This window comes from Artemia sp. Qi Xiang Cuo, chromosome 19, assembly GCF_049724085.1.
Source record: "Artemia sp. Qi Xiang Cuo chromosome 19, ASM4972408v1, whole genome shotgun sequence".
NCBI classification, from domain to species: Eukaryota; Metazoa; Arthropoda; class Branchiopoda; order Anostraca; family Artemiidae; genus Artemia; species Artemia sp. Qi Xiang Cuo.
Window position 1 is genome coordinate 45,613,602 of NC_142812.1, and position 19,290 is coordinate 45,632,891.

At 34.9% G+C, this 19,290-nt stretch overlaps 1 protein-coding gene across 6 annotated transcripts in view; it reads left to right on the top strand.

The window, feature by feature from the left end:
• Positions 1-19,290, top strand: part of baz (par-3 family cell polarity regulator) — a 229,921-nt gene that overhangs the window by 64,862 nt on the left and 145,769 nt on the right. For all 6 annotated transcript variants that reach the window (XM_089105453.1, XM_089105456.1, XM_089105454.1 and 3 more), the window contains exon 3: positions 1,845-2,072. In XM_089105453.1, coding sequence (XP_088961579.1) covers positions 1,845-2,072 — 228 coding nt within the window. The remainder of the gene's footprint in view (positions 1-1,844; positions 2,073-19,290) is intronic.

The window sequence follows — 19,290 nt, forward strand, 5'->3', positions numbered from 1 at the left end:
TAATTTTAGACATAATATAAATAGAGATAGAATTAAAAATTTTATCTTGACCTGGAAACCAAGAAAGCGTCACCTGATAGACAAGGGCACAGGGTCGTATCCAGTTTTTTTTCGGGAGAGGGGGCTTACAAAAAATACTTTAAAAACGTAACAAAATTGGTTTGTATTCATTTTTGGGTATTGGTGCATTATATATAACACACAAAAGAAGTCAATTTTGTTTAGTTCTAATGAAATAAAATAAAAGAAAATAGGAGGAATATGTAATAGTTTAGAAACAAATTTGGGCTATATATTTGCACATTTGGGGGTGGGGGGCAAAGCATAGCATATATTAAATGCATAGCCTAATCTAACCTAGGTACCGTCCCCCCCCTTAAACCCCAAAAAATATCAGTTCAAATATTGTAAATGCAATGAGAAATCACGCTTTGCAATACATTTAGATAGCAAATACCCGTTTGACGGGTTTTCATGTCTGGTTTCCTTGTACAGTCTATAGCACTGTGTTATATAGCCTATAATGCACCAGTACCCTGTTTTGTTACGTTTTACGAGTCGGACAAACATTTCGGGGGGGGGTGTCAAAACTTCTACCCCCCCTTCCTTCGGATACGGCCTTGGAAGGGATCCAAGTTAAATTTTGTCAAAAAAGACTTCGAATTCTATGCTGCATTTCAGTAAAACTAATATTTTTAGGAGTTCTAAGTTAAGTTCAATGCTGTGTTAAGGGACACAAAATAGTTGTTACTGATAACAAGAAATTAAACAACAGGTATTTAAGCACGAGAGCTCTGATTTTGATAGTCATTTTTTTTTTAACTTGGACTTTCTTTACTTTCTTTACAAATGTAAAGAACTTTCTTTACAAATGTAAAGAAAGTCTGACAGATTATCTAGTGCAAAAAGGATGTAACCTACAAGAGTGAAAACCAGCGGTAGCGTTACAAACAAATTCACCAGCGCCACCTAGCATTTGGTATTTCTTGGCATTTTCTCGTGTAATAATAAGGCAAAATTAGCGTAGTTAGCGTAATTGACAAAATCAGTGCAGTAATAAGTGTCTCATCTCAGTTTGTAAAAAAACACAAATAGAAAGCTTGAAAAAAAAAAAACAGGAACGCCAAATGCTTGATGGCGTTGTTGATTTTTTATGTGAACGCTAGCGGGAGCTTCCTCTATGGTATGGTCTAGCCTAGTAATTGTAACGATGACCAAGACCCTCCAAAATAGTTTATTAGAAGCAGCCATCTCAAAATTTTATTAGAATTTACTTAAACTTTTAATTCGTAAAATGAAATCTTTTTCATTATACGAATTGCGAAAATACATTGAACCAGTTAAAGCGATGACTATTGGATCAACATATCATATCACTAAAACAAACATTTATATCACTAAGGATCTTAGGATATTGCTGACGGCAGGTCTTCGTCATTTTTATAGCGTATATTTGTAGAAATGTGTATGTATGATGTGAACCTGCTGCCCGAGTGTTTTTGTGGTTTGTTTTATAGCCGATGGAATATACATAACCACAATACTAGGGGTACGAATGATTATTATACTTCACCTGTAGTGATTTCCAGGTCCACGTTCCTCTTTGGAAATTGTTACGATGACCAAGACCCCCAGAAAAGTACATTAGATTTGAGACCCCCGATTATGTACATTAGATTTGTCTGTGAATATGAAGCCGTCTCAATCCTCAGCCCTACTATTAGGGTTAACGAATAACCATAAAACAGAAGATTATCGAAAATGCATTAATATGCATTAATTTGTATTAATATGTATTAGTATGTATTAATTAATATGTATTAATTGGTGCCCCTCCCTTATAGGTTGAAGATACTTTGTATCAAAACTGCAACCTTACGTTCAAGCAATGGTGCTTTCTGGATCCTGATGACAAGCTAACAGATGTCGTGGACGACAGAGAAGTTCTTTCAGCCACCCTTGGACCCATAGTTATCCAGCAGCCAATTAGACAAGGGTCACGAGGTACAAGTGTTACAGCAGATGGCACCTCAGCGAGCTCCGAAGGAAGTCCTTCTCCTGAACCAATTCAGGTATGATTTCCTTCTTGTTGATTACTTAACATGTCAAAGTCATAATTGCTTTACTTTGAGTTCTCGGTAATTGTTAATTAAACGAAACACACTCAAAAATTACGCTTAGGTTAGATCTCAGAAAACCGGTTTCATAGCCGCAAAGACGGGTGGTAGAATGCATTGGACTTGTATAATTTCGGATATATATTTGCACATTAGGGGGGTAGGGGTTTGGCTATGTTAAGTTAGGGGCGCTGTCCAAATACTTACCCCCCTGCCCTCTAATATGCAAATATATAGCCCACATTGTATTATTATTTAAACTAAAGGTTATATTTCATTATAATCAACCTAACTTCACTTCTTGGGTGTGTTTCGTATAGTTAACAAGTACCGAGTTCTCTTTATAACAAGAAAGAGATATAACTTCACATCTTTTTGGTTAACTGCTTTGTGTGCTTTTTCACGTATCGAATGCAACTATCACATAATATATATATATACTATATGATATACTATATCCACGTATCGAAGTAATATATATATATATATATATATATATATATATATATATATAAAATTATAATAAATATTATTATTTCATTTCAAACAGTTCGTGGTAACGAACTGTAACGGCTCAATAGATAGATAGATAGATAGATATATAGATTTATTTTCCATATACCAGTAAAATAATTACATAACAATCTACAATTCCCCACAAAGGCTCCATGGCCTGTAGGAGGGGGATTATGAAAAGATCAAATAAACATTAAACATTTAAACACTTAAGATTTAAACAATATAAACATAACATTAATACTTAAACATATAAACATAAGCATTTGAACTTTTAACATGTAAAGCATTTGCTTAATAAAACGAGAAAAAATAAATAAATAAATAAAAGAATTAAATGAAAAAAACTATTGGCAGCAGGCAAAAGTAAAAAAAATTAGTCACCTGAAAACAAATATTTGTTTACTAGTCTTTTGAAGGTGCCAAACGAGTGGCATTCTCGAACCGAATCGGGAAGGGTGTTCCATGTCAAATGACACGCAACAAGAGGATTAAAATCGGATCTTATTGTTGGTGTATGGGGAATTTGGATATTTAGAGAACTACGGAGTTGATAATTTGACCGATCAGATACAAAAGAAGACGTAAATCTAAGGGATCTAGGAATATCACCATGGATTTGAAGAAAAGCGAAAGACGCACAGGAAAGAATATAAAGATTTTTAATATCAAGTAACGGTTTAGATGCCGAACGATTTACATCCTGGATAAGATTTATAGCTTTATCATAAGTATTCGAAAGCGGTTTGAGAAAAGAAGGGAAAGTAGACATCCATATGACTGAACAATAGGAAACATAAGAATGAATTAAGCTATGAAATAGGATTCTTAGAATTGGCCCTGGAAAGATGTGTTTTAGTTTTCTTAGAATACCGAGGTTTCTGCATACCTTCATTTTAATCAAATCAATATGGTGTTTAAAAGATAAATTTTCATCTTGGAGGATACCCAGGAAACGGACATGGCCATCCTTTGGTCTAATAATAAAGCCTTTGGATATATGAATTTCAGATACTTGAGGACAAGCCTGGGATATACGAGAAAAAACTAAAAAACTAGTTTTAGAAACATTTAAGGCAAGAGAGTTAGCATCAAACCAAATTGAAACTCTCTCAAAGAGGTCCACTAACTTTGTACGAACCTCATCCTCAGTTCTCCCAGAAGTAATAAGGGTGGTATCATCGGCAAAAGTAACAAGAGAATCCGAGGTATGCAAAACTATAGTTGTGAGTAAGGGAGACTGTTGGATGACGTAGACGACAGCAATAAAGAGGATTTTTATTTCTAACTGCAAAAATTAGGTCATTTATATAAATTAAAAACAGTGCCGGCCCTAAAACTGACCCTTGAGGGACCCCCTGGTCAACACTAGATGGTGAGCGAAAAAGCGTATCAAAAGAAATTATTCTACCAAACAAGAAAAACTTGAACCAATAAAACGCACTACCTCTTACGCCAAAATGAGAATGTTTAAATAAAAGAACACTATGGGTTAAAGAATCAAAGGCTTTACGAAAATCCAGAAACAAAGCAGCAGGAATCAAATGGGAATCTATGGCAGAGTGAAGATAATTCAGTAAAACTGCACAAGCATGCTTAGTCTAATGATGTGCTCAAAAACCAAATTGAAAATTGTGAAAAAAATCTTTAGAAGTAAGAAAATTATTAAGACGAAAAAGCATCGCCTTCTCAAATATTTTGCTAAACACAGACAACAAAGAAATTGGCCGATAGTTGGCTGGATCATTTCGTGTCCCCCCTTATATAATATGATGACTCGAGCACGCTTGAGACTACTCGGGAAAATACCATGCTGAAAGGAGACGTTAATAAGTTTTGTTAAGGGATAAATAATGGAAGGAAGTATGAACTTAATTACTTTAGTAGGAATATTATCAGGGCCAGACGACGAACAATTTTTCAATCCCATAACAATTTTAGCTATTTCTTTTTCCGTCGCTGGTTCCAAAAACATTGACTTCATACAAGGTGGCCCAAGATAAGACCTGAAGTTGGATCCTGAAGGAGAAGAACCAACAGCCGAAGCGGTCCTTTTACCAATATTCGCAAAATATGAAGTAAATGCGTCTTGAAGATTCAGTTCACCTTCGATGATTTTGCCATCGAGATCCAAAAAAGAAGGGGTTGATGGAGACTGAAAAGAGGGCCTAAGCACAGAATTTATAACCTGCCATGTTTTTCGTACATCTTAACCACAATCTGAAAAACAATACTGGGAATTGGCCTTTTGACACAAAGAATTATAAATATTTCTATAAATTTTAAATCGCTTAAAACAAATAGCTTCCATTGAAGGACGAGCAGACTTAGACTTAAAGGCCCTCCAGAGATTATTTTTTCTCCTACAACTCCAAAGGAGACCAGGGGTCATCCAAGGATTTAGATGAAAAGCATTCTTAGACTTTCGATTAGAAGGTGAAACAGAACAAATATCAAGAACAGCGTCTTTTAATAGACTCAGAAAAAGTATCAAACCAATTACAAAAATCAAAATCACTCTCAAAACCACCCCAAGAAATTTCTGCCAATCTTGACCTAAGAAGAATCAAGTCCACTTCACCAAACCTAAGAGGCCTCTTACCAGACTCACTAGTCCTTTCTATTGTCAGTTTATTAAAACAGTATCTAGAGTAAACAGGGAAATGATCGGAAATGTCGCTCACTAAAACATAATTTTGGATCAAGGTGGCCGTACAGGAAATATTGTCGATCAGAGATGACGTACTCTCTGTTATGCGAGATGTGATACATAAAGAAGGTGAATTACCTACGGCAATCATGGACGACAGAAAATCAAAAAATAAAGAAGACTTTATATCTATCAAATTTTTATTAAAATCTCCCATAATAAATAATCCAGTCATCGGTTTAAGGAGGGTATCCACCTCATCATTAAGATCGCGTAGAAGCAATCGAATAGAGCCACTAGAAGATCGATAAATAATACCAACAATTAAATTCTTACCTACACATTTAATATCAACGAAAATTGACTCAAAGACACCTTCGATATTTCTGGATAAATCCATTCTAAGAGAATATGGGAGATTATTAGAAAGATACAAAGCAAGACCACCCTTGGCCATCTTATGTCGATTCAGTTGTTCCATTTTATAACCTTGCAAATCCAAAAGCATATCATTTTTAGAATCTAAAAAAGTCTCGCATAAACCAACCACTTCAGGTAGCCCCTCAGAAACAATCTGTTTCAGATGTTCAATTGAAGAACAAAGACCCTGAATATTCAACTGGAGCACTGAAAAATATCCATCCCGCTTGACAATAGTAACCGAAACTCTAAAAAACGGAATTTTGATACCAATAGATACATCAAAAGAATGAGATTTTTATGTTTATTTCAAATATATATGTTTCATCAAGTTTAGTTTTACCCATCAAAAGTTAAGCGCCTGAGAAAATTTGTCTTGTTTTCGAAAAAAAAAGGGGAAACAACCCCTAAAAGTCATGGAACTTTCATGAAAATTACACCATTAAATTTAGCCTATCAGAAAATCCTACTATAGAAGTTTCAAGCTCCTATCTTCAAAAATGTAGAATTTTGTATTTTTTTTCCAGAAGAAAGATCACAGATGCATGTTTATTTGTTTGTTTTGTTTTTTTATTTCCCCAGGGGTGATCGTATCGACCAAGTAGTCCTAGAATGTCGCAGGAGAGCTTATTCGAACGAAAATTAAAAGTCCTAGTGCCCTTTTTAAGTGGCTAAAGAAATTGGAGGGCAACTGGGCCCCCTCCCACGCTCATTTTTTTCCCGAAGTCACCCAATCAAAATTTTGAGATAGCCATTTTGTTCAGCATAGTCGAAAATCTAATAAATATGTCTTTGAGGATGACTTAATCCCCCAGAGTTCTCAGGGGAAAGGCTGTAAGTTATAAACTTTGCCTATTGTTTACATATCGGATTGGCTATTGGGAAGTATACTGATATTTCCAGGTGGGATCTTTTTGTGGTGGAGGGGTGGGGGTCGGAGTCGGGATTACGGGAGAGAATCTTTCCATGGAGAATGTTTCCTTGGGGAAAGGGACATTTCTAAGAAAGGGGCGCCAGATTTTACAGCATTATTTAAAAAAAGATCAGAAACTAAATACAAAACAAGTTTTTTCAACTGAAAGTAAAGAGTAATACCAAAAATTAAAACGAAAAAAAATGAGTATGTAAATGAGGGGGTTCACCCCCTCTTCAATACCACACTCTTTACACTAAGGTTTGTTTAGTACTTTCAAAAGAGCTATCTATTCTAATTAACCGGCCTTTTTGATTCAGGGGTTTGTGATTTGAACAAAATTCGAACTTTAGCGTAAAGAGCGAGGTATTGACTAGGGGGCGAACTCCCGAATATACGTAATAAAAACATATGAATATAGAAATTCGTAAGTTACGTCAGAGTAAAATTTCGAGAAAGCCATTTAGCCAAAAAAAGGCCAAATTAATATGCGAATTTGGTTTTAATTATTCATTTACGGTGAGTCAAAATCAAAGCTACCTTAATTCAAAAAGTTCAGAAATTATATTAAAAAAACAAGTTTTTTTAACTGACAGTAAGGAGCGACACTAAAACTTAAAACGAACAGAAATTATTCCGTATATGAAAGGGACTGTCCCCTCCTCAACGCCTCGCTCTTTACGCTAAAGTTTGACTCTGTCTTACAACTTTATTTTTTTAAACAATAGAAAACTTTAGCGTATAGAGCGAGGCGTTGAGGAAGGGACAGTCCCTTTCATATACGGAATAATTTCTGTTCGTTTTAAGTTTTAATGTCGCTCCTTACTTTCAGTTAAACAAACTTGTTTTTTTATTTAATTCTATACAGAACCGAATGACCGTATACAGGTTGGATTTTTTCCATTCATTGCTCGAGGACGCAATTCTGTGGAATATAAACAGGATAAAGCGTGTACAAATCTAATCCTTTGGACTGGAAAATGTCTTATTTCGAAAAGTCAAAGGAATCTAGAGGAAAAACGGTATTTGTGCATTATATCTTACACACGAAAGAAGCTAAGTTTGATTAATGCTAATGAAATAAAATAGGATGCAAATATAATAGTTTAGAAACAAATTTGGGCTATATATTTGCACATTAGGGGGAGGGGATGGTGGGTAAAGCACAGCATATATTAAGTACGTAACCTAACCTAGGTACCTCCCCCCTAAACCCCTAAAAACAATAGTTTAAATATTGTAAACGCATTAAGAAACCAGCTTTGAAAAACCACGCTTTGCGATCTATTTATCAATTGCAAATACCCGTTTGACTGTTTTCCTTTAGTGTTTACCGATACAGTATATAGCGGTGAGTAAGATAAAATTCATAAGTACCTGAAAACTTACCCCCCTTAAATATCATAGTACATTTGTCTTTGCAATTACATAATATATTATGTTGTCCACTTTCCCCACAAATAGATAATTGGTAAAGAAACAGAATTTGCAATACGATACATTAAATTGGAAAGCATTATATTATATATTCTGAATATCAAAAATATTAGTGCGCAATTTAAATACTGTAGTGTTTTCTATTTTAAAAACGAATCTAGGAGTTACAAATTTACATTATTACTTTCTTTTAAGCTTTATCCTCCCCCTGTAATTTTCTCCCCTTGTAATTTTCTTGTTATTTATTTCTTATTTATTGTTATTTGTTCTCCTACGACTTTAATAAATCAATAAGAGATAATATTTTTAGTAATATTTCATAGCTGTGATTCAGCCCCATCTATCTATCGAATTAAAGTTTGAAATTTGATGTACGTGGTTTTTTAGATTGAAAATATTTTGAGTATAAATTGTATATATTTAAATATTTTGTAGTAAGTATATTATAAATATTAAAAGTATAGTAAATATTTTGTGTATATATTTTGAGTTAAAATTGTTGAAGAAAGGGTAATTCTCCTATTTTTTAAGCAAGTTTAGATCCAAATTAAAAAACGTCTATGTATTGTTAAAATTCTGGCTCGATGAATGGATAAATCCGAGACTGTTGTTCAACTTTGAATGCTTTATGCTTTAAACGGATGGATGCATAGACAGGAGGCTCAGATCTTTTCTATCTGTACATCATACATACTTCCTCAGTAACGTTACTAGTTCATTGATATCAATCGTAACAACATCTGTCAGATTGGGTGCGTATGGATTAGCGTGAGATCAAAAGACTTACGGGGAGGGGGGGGGGATCAGCATTTATGCTATGACATTATTTGGTAAGGAGTCCCTGGGTTTTATGGGGATGTAATGGGCGAACTTCAGATAGGATATTCTCCATCATCTTTCCATTTCATGCTGCGTTGTCATATGTCCGTCACGTTAATGGAATAAATAAACCATAGCAAAGCGCACTCAGTACTAAACTCACTAAATCGTCGATCCAACACGACTTGTTTTTCAGGTTTAAAATTATACTGTCAGATAGACTAATTTGTAAACTTTTTCGAAATGGTGTTCCTCTCCTCAATGCCTCAGAAAGAAGGTCTTCAGGAAAGGTCTTTAGGAAGGTCTCAGAAAGTAGATATTTTTTTCCTGAAGGTCTTCAAGAAGACATATCAGATCAGATCTTTTTTTTACTGCAAGTTTCTTAGGAAATAACATAAAAACCCGTTAAATTACACGAAAAAGGTTATAAACAAACACGAATGATGATATTTATTTATTTATATTCCTTGAAATCGAGGAATATATAAAATATATAAATGAAATTGCTAAAATATTTCAAGAAAGAAACAAAGTAACAATTTAAAATAGGCTTAAAAAAGCATACTTTAAAATAATGTCAAACACTATTTAAATTGTAAAAGAAACAGAAAAGGTTATGCATAGAGAGAATATTTTCAGACATACAAAATAAAATTGTATTAATCATCTCTAATCTCAACGGCTATTTATTTTTAAATCTCGAAACTAATTCAGTATTACTAAATCAAAATAGACAACCAAGAAAAAATTTACAATACTTAAAATAGCGAACGCCAGTTGATGAAATTGTTGTTTTTAAAATCTCGAAAAATACGGGAATGATAGATAGAAATCGGGGGTGGGGGGTGGTGGTGCAACTACATAAAAAGAGAACGTAATAATTCGCCGACAGATACCACGTAGCCGTATTATTGATCCAAATAACTTTCTAATTTTTCTTTTATATTCAAAATTATCATCGATTTCGAGTAGCTTATCGAGCTGGAGCACAATAAGGTAGACCCAGACAAAGAACAGTATCAGCAACGTTGTAAATGCCCATCATCAGTAAAGCTAAAAAAAAACATTAGTAAAAAGAGAACCTAAAATATCACGACGATATATACTATATAACGCTGTCATTGAACCAAATGCCTTTCTAATTTTTCTTGAATATTTAAAATTAGTATTGACTTCGAACTTTGAGCTGAAGCTCAATTAGGTAACCCCAGATAAAGAACAGTATCAGACACGGGAAAGGAAATACTGTTGCAGATTTGTTCTGCTCGGGATTGCCATTAATTGGGAAATATTGACATCTCGATGACTCGAAACATGCTCAAGTTAGCCCCTAGAAAAGACTAGAATCCTCCAGAGGCTTATTGCTCCTCAAGACTAAGAACAGTTTATGGTCTCATCCTCAGTAGTTAGTACGATTATACTTAAATGGTCCTTGGAGCTGATGTTTTGGGGTGCCTTGACACTTAAAAGCTCTTCAGGTGGGGTTAACCGATTTCAACAACAGCAGTGCCATCTGCCCTACCTAGTCTACTAAACTACTCTACCCGCTCTAGAAGAAAATTGCAACTAAAAGTGACAGTTACTTGAACTGCTAAGTGTAAGGGTTTGACTCCGCTGTTTCTCAATATACTGCTTTTATGAAGACAGAAAAAGTCCACTGTAGTTTTATATAGTCTAAAAACTGTAATAGGACTTGGGGACTGGCCAGCTGTCTAAGTTTTGTAAACCAGTTGAGTGAATATTTAGATTTTTACATCTAGTGAAAGTTTATGTTAAAAAATTCCTTAGATTAAAAGTAGCCAGATTCTAATGCATATTTTTTCGAAGAATAATGATGGATTAAGTGAAAGAGAAAACTTTTGTAAAGATATACAGAAGTTATAGAAGATAATCTATAACTTTATATCTTATAGAAGTTATAGAAGAGAATCTATAAATTATAGAAGAGAATATAAGTAATAGAAGTGAATCTATAAGAGAAATAGACGTGAATTTTACCGCGTAAGAACCATTCGAGATGCTTTCATTCTAGATAGACATGTTTAGTCCACCCCTCTACTCTATTTTGCTGGTGGAGGTAAAACTCCCATTCGAGTAAAAAAAGGCGAACAAGTGAAGTGAACAGGAGAATCAGATCCAACTGTTTTGTTTCTCGGTCTGTAACCCGTTGAAACATCTTCCAAAAGATTTCGTATGTTTGGAAGTTTTTGACACTTTAAGAGCTCAATATCTAATAGTGATTTTTACCAGTATGGATATAAGGGTCCTAGGTTTAATTTTGAAATATAAAGCATTGCCTTTTTTTGTATTAGTATTTAGTTATATTAGATGCTCCAAGTGCTTTATTATATAGTTGTATCTCTGTCCGACATGCGTAAGCTTTCTGTGTTGTGGTCATAATGAATTTAAAAAATAAAACAAATGCAACACGTGAGGACTTTTTCAAGACAGGGACAAACACGCCCGGAGCCCGGTGAAACCACTGGGCTCCCCATACTATATTATATATATATATATATATATATATATATATATATATATATATATATATATATATATATATATATATATATATATATATATATATATATATATATATATATATATATATATATGCATCTATTATATAATTTAAGAAAATAAAATTTTCCAAAAAAGTTTTTCGAAGAAAAGCAAAGTGCCCTAGTGCTGTAGAAAAGTAAAGCAGGAGCGTCTGGTTTGCGTGTCGACAATTTTTTATTTCAGGAATCCTATGTATCTTTAATACCTTACAACCATTATCAGCCGAAACGTGAGAGCATAGTGTTTTTATACCCTTCCAAATTCGCTTCTTAGTGTCGTGGGAGTATTGACCTCTCAATGCAATAATTAGTCTAATTCATGAGAAAATAATCCATCTTGGAATATCCGGTCGTTTAAGCGTGATGTGCACGGTTGCCATATTTCATTATTTAGCCTTATAACAAATTATAGTTTGAGATCTGTTTTACTCATGTTTTTATGGTGCAGCCTTTAATTAGATTAAATTTACTCGACTTTTATAAATTGATTTACTCCTGAATGCTTCGTCCCTGAGTCAGTGTAAGGACTTTTCAAACATTCGTGGTAATGAACTGTAATTAAGGAGCGACTCGGCTCAATGATAGCTGCATCTATAAAATTCTAGAAGCTACTGGAAGTACTTAATACTTACTAAATTCTGGAAATACTTACTTGTATCCATGGGCGTAGGCAGCATATTGTCTAGGGGGGGGGGGCAGTTGATAGTGGGATGGAGCGCCTTTTGTCAACTTCCTTTCCAACCATTACCTTTTTCACCCTATCTAATGGAAATTTGAAGGTCTAGGGGGGGGGGGCAGCTGCCCCCCCTGCCCCCCTTCCTACGCCTATGCTTGTATCACTACAACTTTTTTACTTTGTAGTCAAGAAACCTTGTTAATTCGCAGACAAGTCTCGATCTCATGCCAGGGAGCTCAGCTAGTAGTTTGCCACTAGTCTTAGACTTATCAGTTATTTATGAGCTTTATGGGTAGCTATTCCATACAACAGATAAGAATCATGGTTGTAACAGTAGCTACAGCCTAGTAAAGGACAAACCATGGCCCATAGTAACCAAAAATTAAAAGACGCTTTAAAAAAACTGGCAAGTGAGAAAAATTGTCATTCCTAGCTCATTCAGGAATGGTAACTATTATCTAAATTATTTTTAATAGTAAAATGTTATTTTAAAAAGAATTTTAAGGGAATTTCGAAAAATAGTCCCAATAGAAACCCTAAAAATGGTGTGGGCTCGAAACAAAAAGTACGCCATGGGATTTGCCTTAGACGAAAACCTTGTACAGTAACCTTGTAGTCCCCTTGCTTGAACAACAAGGAAAATCACTTTTTATGCACGGGTAGCACTGATGCGTCCTCTTTTCTTTTTCTTTTTTCTCCACTGCTAGTGGGGCACTGGAAAATCATAGAGAGCTGTTTAGTTAAAACAGGAAATGACCGATGATCGTATACCTATCCTCTGCAAAGGTAGTGTGTTTGTTACCTCGGATTTCAAAATGCTCGGAAAATGTAAACTCGATTTTTAGTCGCTCTTAATTTTCAAAATTCTACTTTTTTTCTTAGAATCGCGTTATGATCCTGTATAAATTGTTTACTTCATTATTTATCTATAAAAATGTTTAAGCATCCTAGAAATATGTGTATGTATTGTTGTAATGGGGAACCAATAGTAGAAAAAACCGTTATTTTTATCATAGAGCACGATCAATTCCGTTCTTTTCCGACGGATCGAAGCAGTAAATAAAACAATATTGTTGTGTATAAAGTATTATTTCTTTAAGGGGTGACCGGTGTCGACGCACAAAAAGCATACAATTCAACTTGGATAATAGATGGCTTCGAAAATTAACGGGTTTAAAAGGAATCACGTGCATTTATTCAGGCAGTGCTTTTATGTCCCTCTGTAAAGAGTCGTTACTTCGCTGAATAATTTCCGGGTTACCGATTCTGAATTTTTTTCCAGAAAATTAAAAAGCATAGAGATTACTACATCTAGTGGCAAGAATCTGTAACATTTTAGCTAGAATCTAAGATTTAGCAAACTCAAAGATTTAGCAAATTACAGATGACGAGTTGTCATCAAGAATGTGTGGTTTGACTAGTAAGAAGAGAGTAAGAATTGGTTGAAGTTTTCAAATGGATAGATTGGAGCAATAGTTTCTATGCAAAAGACATTGTAGCTTGACATAGGAAAATAAAAAGAATGAGTCAGAGGTGATTTTAAATAAACTGGTAATTTTAAGAAATGAGGTTCATTTTGATTGAGGAAAATTTTATACGCGGGGAGAATTTTTCTGAGGAGGAACCGTATGAGGAGGGAATTAGCAGACACAGTAAATACTTGAGTAGCTAAAATAAACTTTCGTTAAAAACCTAATTCGAAACTTGATTTTTCATCGGGTTTGCCCAACTCGTTATAAACTGAAACATTTTCTCAGAAGCAAGGCCGTATTGAGAGGTGGTTTAACCCCTCTGTAATTTTTGTCAGACTCTTGAAAACTCAACTAAAATATATATAAACAAATTTTGATGTATTTTTGCCCCCCCCCCCTCAAAAAAAGGAAACCAAACACATACTGTCTTGGTTAGAAGTCATGCAATCAATTTTATTTGCCCCTCGATCAGTGGTGTAATTTTGTCAAAATCCTGGGGGGATGGGGTGGCAAAGTTGAAGCCAACTTTCCCAAATCAAATGAAAATGACAGCGAAAACTGAGAAATGATCCATATATTACCGTAAAGACAAAAATATACTAAAGAAAACTGCCTGTTTCTCTGGATGCTTGTATTTTGCCGGCTTATCTTAGTGACAAGATTTTTTGCAGAAACTAAATTTCAGCTGGGCGGGCAAACTGAGGTCTAGGGGGGGGGGGTCAAAATTGGGCGTAGAGGGACCAGTTGCCGCTCCTATACCATAGCAAAGTACGCCCCTGCCTTCGATCCGTTAAGAAATGGCTTACAGATTTTGGTAATTTGCGGTACTTGTATGCACCACAATTACCTTTTTGAGCCTTGACTAAATCCCAGGCTGTATTTTCTTCTTTCATGCCAGATGCAATCGTACTCCTTACGAAATGGTGCATCGTTTTGTATATAAAGGGATTAGAAAATTCATAAGGATGGAGATCTCATATTATCTTTTGGCCCAGGCTGACCTTCAAAATAGACGAATTTTTTTTCAAGGAGGCACACTTGTGCCTCTTTAAAGAGGTGACCCACCACAATGTTAAGCGATTTCCCGTCCTAGCGGTCGCAGAGAGACAGCGGTGATCACATTTTGTAGCCCAAGCTCCAACTAAGAAGCGTGCAAAATTTCACCCCCTCCGACTTTATCTTCAAGGGTAAAAGTGGGCCGGAAGTTTCGACCCTCCGACCACAGCCCCCCTTTAACGTTGTCCGATTGGACTGAAATTTAGAGGTTAAGTTTTCCTAGGGCCCGGAAGCTTATCCTCGAAATTTCAGCTCAATCCGATCACTCCTTCCCTGTTTTCCAAAAAAAAAACAAATATAGCCACTTAAAGTTCATTTCTCTTTTTTTTTTATCAGCCACGCCTACAAACAACAGTTGGCAACGAATCCGGGTGAATGAGGACTCATTAGAACCGGAATTTGACCTTTTATGGCATTTTGATATTTTCAGAGCGAAAAAATTTTCCTCCGAATTTATACTTACGAAAAACCTCGTTTTCCTATAAGAGCACATGTTAATTTTTCCCACCACAGCCCCCCTTTAACGTTGTCCGATCGGGCTGAAATATAGAGGATAAGCTTTCCTGGGGCCTGGGAGCTTATCCTCAAAATTTCAGCTCAATCCGATCCTTCCTTCCCTATTTTTCAAAAACCAAATATCAAGTTTTGTGTGGATTTGCTTGCGTCAAAAATAGATACAATAGACTAAAATAATATAACAAGTGTCTCTGTGGTACAATGGTCGCTGTTCCTGACTGCTAGGCGGAAGATCTGGGTTCGATTCCCTGTCAGAGAAAACTTTTTATATACTGAATTTAAAGTTTAAAAAAGAAACTCAGTTTCTTTTTTAAATCCAATCTATTAAATCCTTCGGCTCAACTGGCGTCTCCAGAAGAATATCACAGTCGGCCTTCAGCTTACAGTTAAGTCTCCACTGCTTTGATAACATGCCGTATACCCGCATGCTCGAAAAAAAGTTGAAAAAGAAAATCTTACTGTGCATTTGATTTGAGTATTCAGGAATTAAAAGCCTTAACACAAGAATCTTCAAAAGCTGGGGGTTTGGGAGGCGGCAGCCCCCCATCTTTAACTCCTGAAAAGATCAGCTAACAGTTAGTCAAGCAATAATAAGTAATAAACTGTACGAAAACGTGCAGAAATTATTTGAAAAAAAACTACGTTTTCTAAAGAGTTAAAGAGGCTGATTCACAAGTTCGAACCTTAAAACGTACAGGGATTAGGAGGTGTAGTTGGGGGGCTGCCGCCCACCAAACCCCCGCTTCCGTATATGAAAGGGGCTGTGCCCTCCTCAACGCCTCACCCTTTACGCTAAAGTTTGACTTTCTCAAAACTCTTTTTTTTAAACAATAAAAAATATTGCTTAAAGAGCGAGGCGTTGAGGAGGGTACAGCCGAATCTTGAAAAACGGATCTGTGACACAAAAAGATGCGCGCGCAAAAAAAAAAGAAAAAATGCACAAGAAAGTTGGATTATCGAAACTGAGAGCACAATTTTGCATTCAACCTACAAAAAAAAAAAAAAAAAAAAATTAATAGATTATCAATCCATTAGAAATCTGATGAAAATCTTCTAACACAATTAAAAAAAAGTAGCACTATGAAAAAAAAAATTAAAAAAAAATGGCGAAAACTATAAATGTTTGCCATAAAACGATTTTACCTAATTATGACATACGATACATTACACATGCACATCAGATTTACTAATACAAATTACAAGTTTTTCATGAAGCATACCTTTATTAAGCTTTTATTCAACTAACACAAATGATGAAAATATGCTAATTGTTCAACACTCGTAAACCGAAATAAATCATTTTAAGATGTTGTTCCATAATATCAAAAGTTCTTACGATCGCAAAAAAGTAGCTTGTACAGGTCGTAAAAGCACAAATAAAAAGAAGTGTACAAACTTGAACAATTTGTCTGTATTACAAAAAAAGACAATGACCCTAAAAAATAAATGCAGAAGAAAGATGCAACTAAGTTAATACTCAGTCTAGCATCCATCCAACAAAATTTAGTTTTAATAAATCGACGATCAAATCGGAATCCGAAGAAATAGGGAAATTTTCCTTGAAATGTCATGGAAAAAAGGTTAAAACATCATGACTTCCGTCACAAATTAAATACAGAGACTTATTTTGTAAGCTTATAATGCTAAGTACAAATTGCAAGGCTTATTCATAGATTTTTGTCTTATTTTAACTGGAATCAAATAGTTTGTGGTAACGAACTGTAAGTAAGAAGCAACGCTGCTTAATTTTTACAGAAACCAAAAAATCAGAATTCTTGTGTCAATAGTTATATCAAAAGGATCGGCTTATTATACTGATAGTTAGGGTTACCCATAAAAAGCTACGAGCCTCAGAAAATTTGTCGGATTTCTAAAACAGGGGGAGAAACACCCCAGAAAAGTCAAGAGAATCTTAATGAAAATCATATTATCACATTCTGCGTATCCGAGAACCCTGTTGTAGTAGTTCCAAGCTCCCTTCTGCAAAAATGTTAAATTTTGTATTTTTTTTTTTTTTTGCAAGAAGAACGATCACGGATACGTGTTTATTTGTTGTTATTTTTTGTTTGTTTTCCCAAGGGGTTATTGTATCGAACCAATAGACCTATATTATTGGAAAAGGACTTATTCCGATGGAAATTAAAAGTTCTAGTGCCCTTTTAAAGTGACCAAAAAGATTGGAGCGCAATTAGCCCTCCCCCTGACATTCATCACCCCTTTTTCCCTAAATGATTCGATCAAAATTGTGAGATATAATGCCCTAACCATGGAGAGAATATGGCCCCCATAGCCCCTGGGGATACATCTTTAAGTTATAAAATTTGCCCATTGTTTACGAATAGTATTTTTTATTGCAAAGTTGGCATAAATTTTTCGGGTGAGGGAGGGGTGGTGAATTTTCTGCTCGGGGGATTTTCCACAGGGAAAATTTTACATCAGGAGAGAATTTTCCGAGGGGGGAGGGGGGTGAAATTTTTTGAGGAAATTTTATACTGGGGAAACTTCCTATGCGAAAATTCCTATGCGAAATTCTTTTTATTGTCTTACTTTCCCTTTGTCGAGTAAATTTTAAGGATGGAGATGTTAAGGGCAATTGTACGGGGTAAATTTTTCACCCGGATTGAACTGTTTAGAGGGTCTATCTGTCGGAGGGGAGAATTTTACCGTGGAGGTGGAGCCGGATTCCTTGGCACTTTTTCAAAAACCGCCAGAAATTAAACTATGAAAAAAATATTTTTTAACTGAAATTAAGCAGCACCAATAAAGCTTAAAAGGAACAGAAATTATTATGTATATACGAGAGGGGGTTTCCCTCTCGTCAACATCTCGCTCTTTACGCTAAAGTTAATAACGACTCATGAAATACAAGGGTCATTTAATTAGAAATTTTAATTATAAAGTTAATAACGACTCATGAAACACAAGGGTCATTTAATTAGAACAATACAAATATTTTTTTAAAGTGCTAAAAAACTTTAGGGTGAAGAACGAGGTGTTGAGAAGGGGGCGATCCCCTTCGTATACGTTGAATTTCTGTCCGTTGTAAGTTTTAATGTTGCTCCTTAATTTCCTTTGAAAAAACTTCAGTTAAAAACGATAGATAAATGTTCAAATAGGGATAAATCCTTTTAATAGATGCGAGAGTTTCTGCTGATGACCGTCACTGTAAATGTGAGAGAAATATCCAGTATTTTTTGTTAATTATTACTGTTTATTAAAACAATTTATCCCTATTTGAACTTTTATTTATCGTCAAGGAAAGTCAGTGTGGTATTCGCAATTATCTACTTGGTTTTGTTATTATTATTTTTTTGTTTTTTTAATTTAATTCGTATAGTAGCAATTATTTGTCTGTCGTGAGTGTTAATACTGTTCAAATTCTTTTTATAAAAACGGCTCTCGTATTTCCATATTTCTCGGTAATCTTGCGTCAACTACGTATTTCTGGCAATATTGCTTCAAGATAAAACTTTGTAATTTTGGTAGCATTATTTTCTGCCAGAATTCTTTGTCACGATTGATTTTCTCAATATACGGATCGCCTTTGCCGAACAAAATAACAAAATAGCCAGAATCTATGTTCAAACACTCTAATTGCATTTGTATTTGGTAGAAATAATTATGTGACCTTTTAAGCTGTAATGTGCCATTATTTTTGTTTTCAAGACAAGTATTTTTTTGGGATAGCCTCCATTCTTCTATATTTAAATTTTTGGCATTGAAAGGACATTTCACTTCCAAAACCGCCGTATCACCAGACAAAAGTGGCCATTCCATCAGGACTGGCTGCAAAATATCCGTATTTAATATGAACAAAAAGTCCTGAAGGATGCACTTTGCAGTTCATCTTTTTCTCAAAAGCCGATATAGCTATTTGTTCGTAAATTTGCCCATGTTCCATTGCTTTAGTCTAGCGGTTTTTGGGATAAAGCAGTTGGCGCACTAACGGTGCAACAGTCTTTGTCCGTCTTTTACAAATTATTCCAGCTACTGACGCAGTTATCCTATTTTTTCTGTATTCTAGCCATCTGTTGTCAATAAAATTTATTTGAAGTCGTATTGCTTCTTCTATTTCATAAATTTCTAAGTCAGCACACTGAACACGGTTCAGAAAATCATTTTTTGCATCTTCAAGAG